At 43.0% G+C, this 12,206-nt stretch overlaps 1 protein-coding gene across 3 annotated transcripts in view; it reads left to right on the top strand.

Annotated features, from left to right (window-relative positions):
* Nucleotides 1-12,206, top strand: part of usp28 (ubiquitin specific peptidase 28) — a 78,396-nt gene that overhangs the window by 29,297 nt on the left and 36,893 nt on the right. For 2 of the 3 annotated variants that reach the window (XM_068054063.1, XM_068054066.1), the window contains exons 4-10: nt 474-597; nt 2,086-2,248; nt 7,291-7,377; nt 7,901-8,038; nt 9,131-9,201; nt 9,709-9,785; nt 11,845-11,993. In XM_068054063.1, the coding sequence (XP_067910164.1) occupies nt 474-597; nt 2,086-2,248; nt 7,291-7,377; nt 7,901-8,038; nt 9,131-9,201; nt 9,709-9,785; nt 11,845-11,993 (809 nt within the window). Of the gene's footprint in view, nt 1-451; nt 598-2,085; nt 2,249-7,290; nt 7,378-7,900; nt 8,039-9,130; nt 9,202-9,708; nt 9,786-11,844; nt 11,994-12,206 lie in introns of all 3 variants that reach the window. The other variant, XM_068054064.1, reaches the window with a different exon arrangement.

Genomic DNA, 12,206 nt, shown 5'->3' with positions numbered 1-12,206 from the left:
CACAGATTTTAAGTATTTGGTAAGAGAAACAAAAGTGACATCAGGAAAAAGTTTTTCACGCAGAGATTGGTTAAGGTCTGGAATGCGCTGCCTGGGAACGTGGTGGAGGCAGGTTCAATTGAAGCATTCAAAAGGGAGTTAGACAGTTATATGAAAAGGAAGAATTTGCAGGGTTATGGGGAGAAGGCAGGGGAATGGAACTGAGGGAATTTCTCTTTCAAAGAGCCATTGCGGACATGATGGGCCGAATGGCGGCCTCCTGCATTGTAACGATTCTGAGATTCTGTGAAATCTTAACTTGTATCATTCGAAGAGAAACACATGATCAGTGAGAATGGTGATTTCAAAAAAATCTATCGTGCAAAGTAAGACTGCAAAGACCATCTTAAAACTATGTACAGCAAATCAAATGTTATTTCAGCCCAGTTTCTAATCCATAAATCCACACCAGTGGTAAATGTTGTTTCTTTCAGGTGTCATTGATCTCACTAGCGATGAGAAGGAGGATCTCCAGAAGGCGATCGCACTGAGCCTGCGGGAAAACAAGAAGTTAGAGAAAGAAGCTGAAACTGCTGCAGAGAATCAGGACCCTAACCAGTTCAGTGCTCCACAAACAGTGTCATATATTGAGTTTGATAATTGAACGGGCCCTTTCTTTCCCCTTTTCTTTTCTTGGCACAAGCCACAATAATCAGTACTGTTCAGGAATCTGGAATGAGCATTGAAGGTTCGGCCCAATGCCAGGTTCCGATTCAGATTCTGCAATTTGTAAGGTTTTTTTTTAAACAGCACTTGGCTTTGTGTTTGGCTTTGACCGTCTGCTAGGCTTTTGCATTAAAGCTCAACCCCACCAACTGAGTTTTGTTGGTGGGGGAGGGAGCAATATCCCCATATGAATGTTCAGCCCCTATAGGATACGATAGCACTGCGGTTACGTTGCTGACTGGTACTCCAGAGGTCTGGACTAATGATCTGGAGACATGAGTTCAAATCCCACCACAGTAGCTGGGGAATTCAGTTAATTCAGTTAATTAAATAAATCTGGAATACAAAGCAAGTCTCAGTAATGGTGACCATGAAACTACTGGATTGTAGTAAAAACCCAACTGGTTCACTAATGTCCTTTAGGGAAGGAAATCTGCCGTCCTTACCCAGTCTGGCCTATATGTGACTCCAGACCCACAGCAATGTGGTTGACTCTTAACTGCCCTCAGAAATGGCTTTTCAAACCACTCAGTTGTCAAGACAGCTCACCACCCACCACCTTGAAGGCAATTAGGGATGGCCAATAAATGCTGTCCTTGCCAGCGATGCTAACATACAATGAATTAGAAAGCAACCTTTTAAGAACATAAAAAATAGAAGCAGCGGTGGACCATGTGGCCCCTCGAGCCTGCTCCGCCATTCAGTCTGATTTTGGCTGATCTTCTGCCTCAACTCCATTTTCCTGCCGCTCCCCATATCCCTTGATGCCCTCAGTGACCAAAGGTCTGCCTATCTCAGCCGAAATTAGCTCCGCCAGTCTGGCTCCCGGCAGGTGTGGGTTCAGGACCCCCATTTGGTCCCAATGTCAGGGACCCGAACCAGCAGGAAAATCCTGCCCTAGCTTTTTATTCTTTATTATTTAATTAATTTTAAATTCCCCAGCTACCATGGTAGAATTTGAACCGGTGCTACTGTCCAGGTCTTTGGATTACTAGTCCAGTAACATAACCACTATGCTACTGTATCTCATTTGTTTTGTTTCCTTTTTCTTGATCTCACCCACTCTGTGCCCTGACCTCGTGTATCTTGTGTCTTGTTTTCAAGTCACTGTCTGCGTCAGTTTTACTCTCACTGGGAACAGGGTCCTACTTGAAGCTTGCCAACTGATAATTTCATGCACGATTCTGTCCACCCCACTTACTCCTCCTCTCTGCTTCATTGTTTATTTGGTAAATGTACTTTAAAGGGACCACCTTTGTGTAAAAAAAAAACTGTCTGCAACTTTTTTCTCCCTCACCATAGACGTAATTTAATTTCTTATCCTACATAATTTTGCACCTCTTGGTTTAAAATTGCTCGAATTGTCTCCTTGCATTACAGAGTGGGTGACACAAATACTGGTGAGAGTAAGGCCGGGTTGAAAAGGAAGAGGTGCGAAGCATGGGGGGATTCTCCCAACCCACACGATCGGAAACGCGAGGATCAGTGGCCAGTGGGACTCAAGAACGTTGGAAACACCTGCTGGTTCAGTGCAGTGATACAGGTATTGAGGCTGATTACTAAGGAGAACATGAGCCTGTGTGAGCATCTATCATTCTTCTGCCTCGTGGCTCTCTTCACCTGTTACAGTATAATAACAACAATAGCTTGCATTTATATAGCTTCTTTAATGTAGTAAAACATCCCAAGGTGCTTCACTGGTGCAATTATGGAACAAAATTTGACACCGAGATAAAGAGATATTAAAAGAGCTTTGTCAGAGAGGTAAAAAGAAAAGAAAGACTTGCATTTATATAACACTTCTCACAACTGCCAGATGTCTCAAAGCTTTAAAGCCAATGAATTACTTTTGAAGTGCAGTCACTGCTGAAATGTACGAAACGCAGCAGCCAATTCGTACACAGCAAGCTCCCACAAACAACAATGTGATATTGACCAGGTAATCTCTTTTTGTGATGTTGAGTATTGGCCAGGACATCGGGGAGATCTCCTGTGCTCTCCACAATAGCATGATGGGATCTTTTACAGCCACCTGAGAAGGCTGATGGGGCCTCAGTATAACGTCTCATCCGCAAGACGCCACCTCCAATAGCGTAGCACTCCGTCAGTACTGCTCTGGAGTGGCAGCCATGATTTTTGTGTTCAAATCCTTGAGTGGGACTTGAACCTGGAACCTTATGACGCAGAGGCAAGAGTACTACCAAATGTGCTGCATGTCTTAAAGGTAGAGAGAGAGAGGATTAGAGAAGAAATTCTGCGTGTTTCTATCTGATTTTGTTTTGTGAACTCGCATATGGTTCAGAGTTTTTGCTCTGATCTTTGAGAGTCAATAGATTTCTCCACATTTTGATTTTAATTTGACATCAGATTGCCTCATTTTAAGTACAAGATGAAACTCGGGGATTCCCTGTTGAGTCAGTAGGATGAGTGATGGTTAATTCAGTTTACCTAGTGATGGGCTCGGGGTACCGAAGCCCTCCTTGAGTTTGCTTGATTGCCTTGAGGCGTTGGAGCCGAATTTCCCAAAATTTATCCAGAAATTGGCCACAGGTTTATTTGGCTTTTCCCAAAAGTTAGTATTACCCCCTTTCAGAGATCACTGTCCATGAGAATGCTCCATCTATTGAGCAGTGGTTTGATAAGGAGGCCTTTAAGATTATGAAGGGGTTTGATGGGGTAGGCATAGAGAAAATGTTTCCACTTGCGTGGGAGTCCAAAACTAGGGCCCCTGAATATTAAGATAGTTCAATAAATCCAATAAGTAATTCAGGAGCGAAGGCCCCAACATATTCAATCCTTTTTCTCACAATTTTCAGTCCTTTTTTTGTCCATCATATCCTGACCTGAGCTTTTTCGTCAACCTTTTCTCCAAAAGTCCTGTTAAAAACAAAAATGGTACCCACATAACTGCCTTCAGTGTGAGGTGTTAACCAGATTCTCTGACTGAACACTTTATTAATCCTGCATTAATACATTTTTATAAATGCGCATATCAGCGCACAAATTGCAGCATCAGATTTTTAGATGACTATCCACAGTGTTGCCAGTGCACACTTTGGGTTTTATGGTACTTTCTGCTTGAGTCCACTAATTGGATGGCACTGTAGGACAACAGAGAGGTAACCTAAATGGTATTTTCACTGGGAATCTAATCCTGCTGTGATTAATTCTCTGAGCTCAAGCGAAATTGGCCTCAGAATTAAGACGTCCAGAGCAAACCTTGTAAGTTTCAACTTGGCACTGCACAGGTAATTCTCATTGAGTACTTACCATAGTATTGTTGGTATCAGATGACTGTTAATGTGCTGAGGCAGACTTGCTATCTTTGTTTATTGGAACCGATGAGCTCATTCTACGATCTTAGTAAGAGATAAACAGGTGAAAAAGGCTCAGCTGACATCTGTTGACACAAACACATCTCTTGTATCCCCATTTAAAAATACAGTGGTATGAAACTCAATGTAATTTTTCAGTTAACAGAATAAGAAATGCAGTTTTAAGAGATTGTCATCTGAGTATCCCTTTTTATTGAAGAGTTTTTTTCCTGTTCTGGTGTGCCAAAATCCTGGTTATAAATTAACTGGAAATTTAGTGTAGCTTTGAGTAGGTGCAATGACTGAGGGGGGAATAGTGGGCACTTTGCGAGGAAGTCTGCGGCAATTGGAAAAATGAGCCAAATGTCTCTCTCCTCCCTCCTCCTCCACCATTAGTGTTTGATGTCCCCTCTCCTCTTTGGAATTATCCTGGATCTTCCTCTCACCCACACTTTGTTCCTGGTTGCTCCCCTCATCTCTCATTTGTTTTTTAATCCTTCTATAGCCTTTCTCCCCTAACTTTCCTTCTAAACGGCTGCATTTCTACAGATAGCGATAGCCCCTCTGGCATCTGTCCCTGGTTTACAGAGTCAGCTGTAATCTTCCCCAACAGTCAGATAACTCAATGATACTCATTGTCCAATCTCAATGATAAAGCATGGCCACATGGGAGAGATGCCAGACCTCCTCGCAATGTGCCCACATATATAATATATGCATTTCCTCTAGGGGGCACTGGATAGGCCATGGTTGAAACAGAAGGATGGGAATTTTAGGCTGTGTTTGCTGACAATGCAACCACTAGGTGGCGCAGTACTTACACATGCGCAAATGCAGCCTCATGCACTGAAACGTCACTGCGACGTTTTTGGCAGCTGCCAGTATCAAAGGTTGCGCTGCTCAATTTATCACAAAAAGGAAAACAAATGAAACCCAGATGGCCACAGTGGCTGTGATCGCAGCCTCCAACCCATCCCAAACAGTACCCTGCTCCCTCCTGCCATTGTGCTTTTCTTTGCCACTGCCTCCCGTGCCCGTCTGCTCACTGCTTGTTCCACGCCCCAGCCACTTGCTTCCCGCATCACCCCTCCCTGCCCACCCCACAACCACCTGTGGGCCCATGCTCGCAGCTTCGTCGCTTCCACCCCTCTGCTCTGCCTCCCGCTGCCCGTTCCTGCTCCCCGCAATGGGTTGTTTAATGAATTTTATTGACGATTATTTCTGGACATAAACCCGAGTTTTAAACCAGTGAGCGTTTTAAACCAATGAGCATTTTAAAAAGAGATTTCTAAAATTTGGGAAGTTGGAACAGATAAATCCTGGGAGCTTGTGTCCAGCATGAACACCGGCAGAGAGTTGCTTCTGTATTGTAATAGCCAAATCCACAACTTGATCCAGCATCACTTCATTGAGCTTTGTGTTTAGACCTGTGCCGATATAAAACAACTAGTTTGGTTTTTCGGCGAGTTGTTGGTTTGTAAACCTAAATCCAATGAACATTTTGTTTTAATATGAGAATTTTAAATTGATCTGGCTGCAAATGGAATCCTTGGGTCATTACTGAATCTGTGAAACATACTGGGACCTCTCCAATCTCTACCAGACCAAGAGAGCAGCTCTGGGATAGCTGCATGTGTGGGATTCTCTGTGCAATTCAACAGAATCTGTGGCCTCCCCACTTCTTCCCCCTCGGCCGCTCGCTCCCTGCTCTCTCCCACTCGCAGTCTCCCTCCCCTCCCCGGCCTATGTTGTCATTCTCTCTCTCTCTTCCCTGCTTCTCCCCTGCAGGGAGGAAGGGCAGCGATCGCGGGAGGGAGCGGGGACCAGAAGCGGAAAGGAATCAACGAGGCTGCGAACTGTAAACTCAAAAGTAGGTGGGGGGGGGGGTGCGTGGCGGGGCTGAAGCGAGGAGTGAACAGTACCACAGCCTTAGGGAGAGCTGTACCACTCTCAGCAGTCAGTCATGCAGCAGTAAATATGTACCGTCACTGAATTATCAACAAAGGGGGGTATCTGTAAACTCAAAAGTCATTGCTTGAACAAGTTTAGCTTAGTACATAGAATGTTTATTTGCCCTATTTCTCCTCCTGTAATATGTTAATGTCAGCAATGAGAATCATTGCTCACCATCCCTAATCATGTTTTTTCACTGAGTTGAGCTTCTAACTTGTGATTTAGCAGGTGACAGTGAACTGGGAGAAGTGATGAAGCTGGGAGCGAAAAGCAGACGTTGCAGTAGGCGAATGACGTTTTTGTGCACGTGCGAAATTAGTCCTGGCAAGCTGGGTGCTGACGTAGGCTGTGTGTGTGCAGCACCATACTGGCAGCAAGAGTCAGCACATGTGCAAAGCTGGGAGCGCTCTGATGATGTCGGCCCTGGGCTGTGTTGTTAGGTGTCACTTTGAGAATTTTAAGTTCGAGGTGCTGCTGGACCAGGTGCTACAGTAAATGAGTGAGCACTGGATCTCACCCCGAGGGGATGCTGAGGTCAATTGTAGCATAGCCACAAGCACAGTATGGCTAACTCAGAATGGACTAGATTGAAACTGGGACTTGACTTGTATGTGTGATTTAATGCCACTGCATGCCTAGCGTTTACCTGCTAAATCACAAGTTATAAGCTCAACTCAGTGAAAAAACATGATCAGGGGTGGTCAGCAATGATTCTCATTGGTGGCATTAAGATATTACAGGAGGAGAAATAGTACATAGAATTTTTGTTTCCCCTAAACTAAAACTGTTCAAGCAATGACTTTTGAGTTTATAGATACCTCCCTTTGTTGACAATTCAGTGATGGTACATATTTACTGCTGCATGACTCACTGCTGCCGTTCTGAGATGGCTTGTGCCAGCCATGGTTCAGTGAGTAGTGTGCATTCTTCTGAGTCAGAAGGTTATGGGTTCAGGCCCCATTCCAGAGACAAGAGAACATAATTTAGGCTAATATTTCAGTGCAGTCTTTCAAATGAAATGTTGAAACGCAGCCATGTCTGCCCTCTGAGATGGACGTAAAGGATCCCACGACACTATTTTAAAGAGATGGGGACTTCTCCTGGTTCCCTGGCTAATAGTTGTGCTCTGATTAGTCAGCAACTCCATTATTGTTGAATCTTGTGCCCATCCAGATAGATGGATTCAGTGTGACAGTTTTCATTTCTGTTCTGCACCTTTGCATACAGGCTGTTTGGAATTTGTAGAGAACAGTTTCAGGTTCAGTGGTTTTCCTTGTAGTCTTTTAACAACTTCTGCTTTTATATGTTTTTGTTTTAGTCCCTATTCCAACTGCCTAAGTTTCGACAGCTAGTGCTGAACTACACGGTGTCAGAAAATCCACACGGAAACTGCAGAAACCACACTGTAAGTTCATCTGTGAAATGGTCCAAAAGTGCAAAAAAAAAAAAATATTTACAAGGATGGTACAAGAAGTGAGAGCTTATAACTATCGGGAAAGAGCCAACAGGCTGGGGCTCTTTTCTCCTGAAAAGAGAAGGCTGAGGGGTGCCTTAACAGAGGTCCTCCAAATTAAGAAAGGGTTTGATAGGGTAAAAATAGAGATGTTTCCACTTGTGGGGAAGACCAATTCTAGGGTTCATAAATATAAGATAGTCATTAATAAATCCAATAAGGCATTCAGGAGAAACTCAGTGGAGAGAATGTGGAATGCACTACTGCAAGGAGTAATTCCGGTAAATAGCATAGATGCATTGTACGGAAGATAGATGAACACATGAGGCAGAAAGGAATAGAAGGATATGCTGATAGGGTGAGGTGAAGTAGGATGGGAGGCGGCTTGTTTGCTGCATAAACACCAGCACGGCCCAGTTGGGTCAAATATATTGATAGTTACTTGCAACTTCTAAGTGTGTTATTTATTGAACAGGAGCAACGGAACTTGGCATTTATGCAAGAACTGCGGTATCTATTTGCCTTGATGGTTGCCTCAAAGCGGAAGTATGTCGATCCATCAAATGCAGTCGAACTCCTTAAGGACGCATTTAGATCAAGCGAAGCACAGCAGGTGAGTCTGAGACTCACTCATTATAATACAAAAGATAATATAGAAATGATAACATCAGTAGGGGTTTGCAACTAGACTAGTAACGAGGGATTCAGACAGAAGCCTTAAATGCTAATAAAAGTGGAAAATTCTAGAATTGCCCTGTAGATCGGGCAACATACAAAAGTAGGTTAACATTACAATTGGACAGGTGCAAGAATTTCTGATAAGCGTTAACACATTTTTCTGTTTCAGATGCTGATGTACCTGTTATTGATGTATAGATAGTATTGTCCATTCTTTAACACTGAGTTGACCTGATGTTTCATAGAATGGCAAATGATTGTAGGTCATACAACCTGTGTAAATATACTTGATATTTCATATCCTGCCAGATCGTTTGTTCCATTTATTACATATTAATTTCTTTGCATTTCAAATGTTTCAAGTAACTTCCCCTCTTCATCCATTATAACTACGCTGACAAGTATGTCGTAACTGAAATATGGGAAATGATCACCGATCAGTTTCACCTTGTTATGAAAAGGACTTGCTAAGTGAGATTTGAAAGATCCTGGAATTGGCTTGGCTAGTTCGATACCATCCATATCTCTGAAGCAACACTAGATGTTTGACCATATTACGTCAACAGATACAATAGTCCAGTATTGAAGAAGTGCTGCATTGTTAGTGACGGTGTTCCTTTGATTGGAGGTTCTATCCATTTCTTCAGGTGGTTCACTGCAAAGTTAAGAACCAGCATTAACCTTTCCTCCATGACTGGACATTAGGAAGTTGGTACCCTTGCCAGCTTGACACTTGGTATTATTTCCTCTCTGCATCAAAAAGTTGAGTTTGAGCTCCATGCCAAGGTTTGAGCACATAGCTTAGGCTAGCATTCCAGCATACTACTGAGGGAATGCTGCATTGTCAGAGGTGCCATCCTTCAGATGAAATATTAACCCCAGGTCCTACCTTAGATTAATGTTAAAGGTGAAAACGGTAGGGCTTGTGTGTCCGGAATTGGGAGCGATGAGATCAGATTAAGAGCTGCGTTTATCTGGACCAACCTTGTAATGCTGCCTGCATTATTTTCTCCCTGTTTTTAACCAGGATGTGAGTGAGTTTACACACAAACTCCTGGACTGGTTGGAGGATGCGTTCCAGATGGCAGCAAGTATAACGTAAGTTCAGCTCACTGTACTTGAAGGGCAACTCCATGTGAAGGGAATCCATAGGGACGATTGTTTACTGTGGTAGACATTAGGTTCAATGAGCAATCATGCTTGATAGTTTTAAAATACAAAAATGGGAATTTTCATATTCATGCTCTTGCTTGTAATAATGTCCTCGGGTTATTGGAAAAAGTTGGTGCCAGTTTCCTCTGGGTGAATGATTGGGGATCAGTGGAGATACATTCAGCTATTTTCCCCAGTATGTCACCAACACTGTCCTGGGAGACACCACTCCAGTCTGAAAAACACCATTCAGCACGACTCTCTCCTGTTTGTCTCTTAGCCAGTTTCGTAGCCACGCTGCCACTGACCCTTTACTCCCAAGGGCTTCAATTTTGTTAGCAAGTCTATTACATGGCACTTTATCCTTTTATTCTGTCTTTTATCTCAATTAACTATTAAAAGGAGTCTGATGGATGTAATTTAACAATATTCTTTGTCTTTGATATGCTGCAGAAATTCACACAAAAAGTCGCAAAACCCAATGGTGGAACTCTTCTATGGAACGTTCTTGGCTGAAGGCATTCATGACGGTACAAAATTCATCCTGTGATTTGTCAGCATTGTTTCATTAACTCATCTCAAATTACTTGGACTTCTTATTTCTGTCATATCTTTATAAGTTGCATGTAGTTAGGAGGATGAGTTGGCATCTTGATCTGTGACTGGGCGACTGATGAATCTGTCCATCCCTGGTGGGCTGTTGCTTTTTTCTCTATTCATTCATGATTTGCGGCCAATTTCCTATCCTTAATTGCCCTTGAGAAGGTGGTGGTGAGCCACCCTCTTGAATTCAACTGAGTGGCTTGCTAGGCCATTTCAGAGAGCAGTTAAGAGTAAGCCACATTGCTGTGGGTCTGGACTCGCATGTAGACCAGACCGGGTGAAGACAGCAGATTTCCTTCCCTAAAGGACATTAGTGAACCGGTTGGTTTTTACAATAATCCAGTAGTTTCATGGTCACCATTACTGATACTATCTTTTTATTCCAGATTTATTTAATTAGCTTAATTTAAATTCCTCACCTGCCATTGTTGGATTTGAACTCATGTCTGTGGATTAATAGTCCAGTCCTGTGGTTTAATAGTCCAGTCCTGTGGTTTACTAGTCCAGTAACATACCACTGTGTTACCATACCCCTATACCAAGTTTTTCTCTCCCTTGGTTGCAAACATCTTAAGTTGGATGAGTTTGACTTTGCTCCAAAAGGTCATAAGGTCAAGAAAAGCAGCGTAGGTCATTTAGCAAGAATTTCCACTAATTTGATATTTTTCACTCAAGCGAGGCTACAAGACTGGCTGGAAGAATGAGATGGTCCTCTGAGATTAGTGTTCAGGCACATTGTCGAGGTAGAGCTCGATATGCCCTAACTTCTATATCTAATATAGGGGCACTTGATGTTGACGTGTGAAAAGTGAGAAAGTCTTCATTCTAAAGGGACTAACATCTATCACAATGATAAGTGCAGCACCATGTTAAATTATAAGAGTCCCTTTATACATTGAGACCAAGTGAATAACACACTTTTGCACTTGATTCCCACAGCACTTCTGTCCCCTTTTGCCACACTTCCAAGTATTGTGTCTCTCTTTGCCTGTGTATGATTATTCTTACAGTGGAATTATGTATTAATATTTTATCTTCATATATTTAAAACTGAGAGGAATGCAGCGTGATACAGTACTCATTTTGTGGCTGAATGTAGTGAGACCGCTGTAACTAGTCAGAATGGAGATGAGTGAGTAATTCTCCTTTCAGTCATGCCTGGAGACTGCACTGTTGTAAGTGACTAGGATTGATTTTATGCAGGTAATTTGTATTATGTACCTATCCTCTACTCATTGCATTTTGCTGGAGGAGGCACCCTGCTGAACTCGGGAGATGTTGCTGTAGTTGCAGGCATGAGTCCTGATTGCTCATGGACTTTGTTTGCTATAAGTGTTGCCCTGTCTCCAACTCAGTGGCTGCCGTATTGAGTGTCAGTAGAAACTTTGCCCTTTTTTAGGCCAACAATCCAGTAATATGTCATCCTAGGAAGCTGTGGGACCTTTCCCATTGCATCTGGTGAAGATTGAAAAAGATATCTATGGGACGACATCAGACATACTGTAACCCCCCTTCTCACAAGCAATTTATTGAGGCTTGCTAAAATTTGGTGTATGCAGGGTTTAGAAAATTTGAAAATAGAGAAGGCAGGTCAACGTTGTGGGATGAGACCCTTCGCCAGATTTGATGCCCTATTTTTCAAGCAAAGTGCTGAGTACCTAAAGGGTCTAGAGGGCAAGAGGAGGCCAAAGGACTGAGATGAGGGAGTTGGTTTTCTTTTAACTGTACAAGAAGAACATCATAAGATCTAAATGCTCCAGGCAACAGACAGAAGCAGGATGTTATTATGACTGAAAGTTGACTGATCACGTTTCCAACAAGCTGTCCTTTATATATAGCTTTCTCACTTAGTACTTCGCACCCGCTGTATGCCTGACGAAACCTGAATTGATTTCTTCTGGACAATGGATTGCAAAATGCTGATTTAAACAGATGCACCACATGAAACAAGCTGAAAATCTTGTCTTTTCTCTGCCACACTTACAGGCAAAATGTTCTCCAACATTGAAACATTCGGACAGTATCCTCTGCAGGTTAATGGTTTTAACGATCTCCACGAGTGTCTGGAAGGAGCCATGGTGGTTGGGGAGATAGAGACACTGCATTCGGATCCGTCAGTCACATCTGGCCAAGAGGTGAGTTGGTTTCTGAATGTTGTGCACTGAGGATGAGGAATGGCCAGTAGCTCACTTACATACTCGGCCCAGTATTTACTGGACGTGTCCCTGTATCTCCAACCCACCTCCCTGAGAGAAAAAGAGAGACTCCCTCGCCAATTCAGGAAACCTCTATCAAAGATTCCTCTCTGGCCCCTCAAAGGTAAGACTCAGAATACACCAACACTCCAG

Source organism: Heterodontus francisci, chromosome 22, assembly GCF_036365525.1.
Source record: "Heterodontus francisci isolate sHetFra1 chromosome 22, sHetFra1.hap1, whole genome shotgun sequence".
NCBI classification, from domain to species: Eukaryota; Metazoa; Chordata; class Chondrichthyes; order Heterodontiformes; family Heterodontidae; genus Heterodontus; species Heterodontus francisci.
The sequence above is the reverse complement of the archived record's forward strand: the minus strand, read 5'-3'. Positions and strand labels throughout refer to the sequence as shown.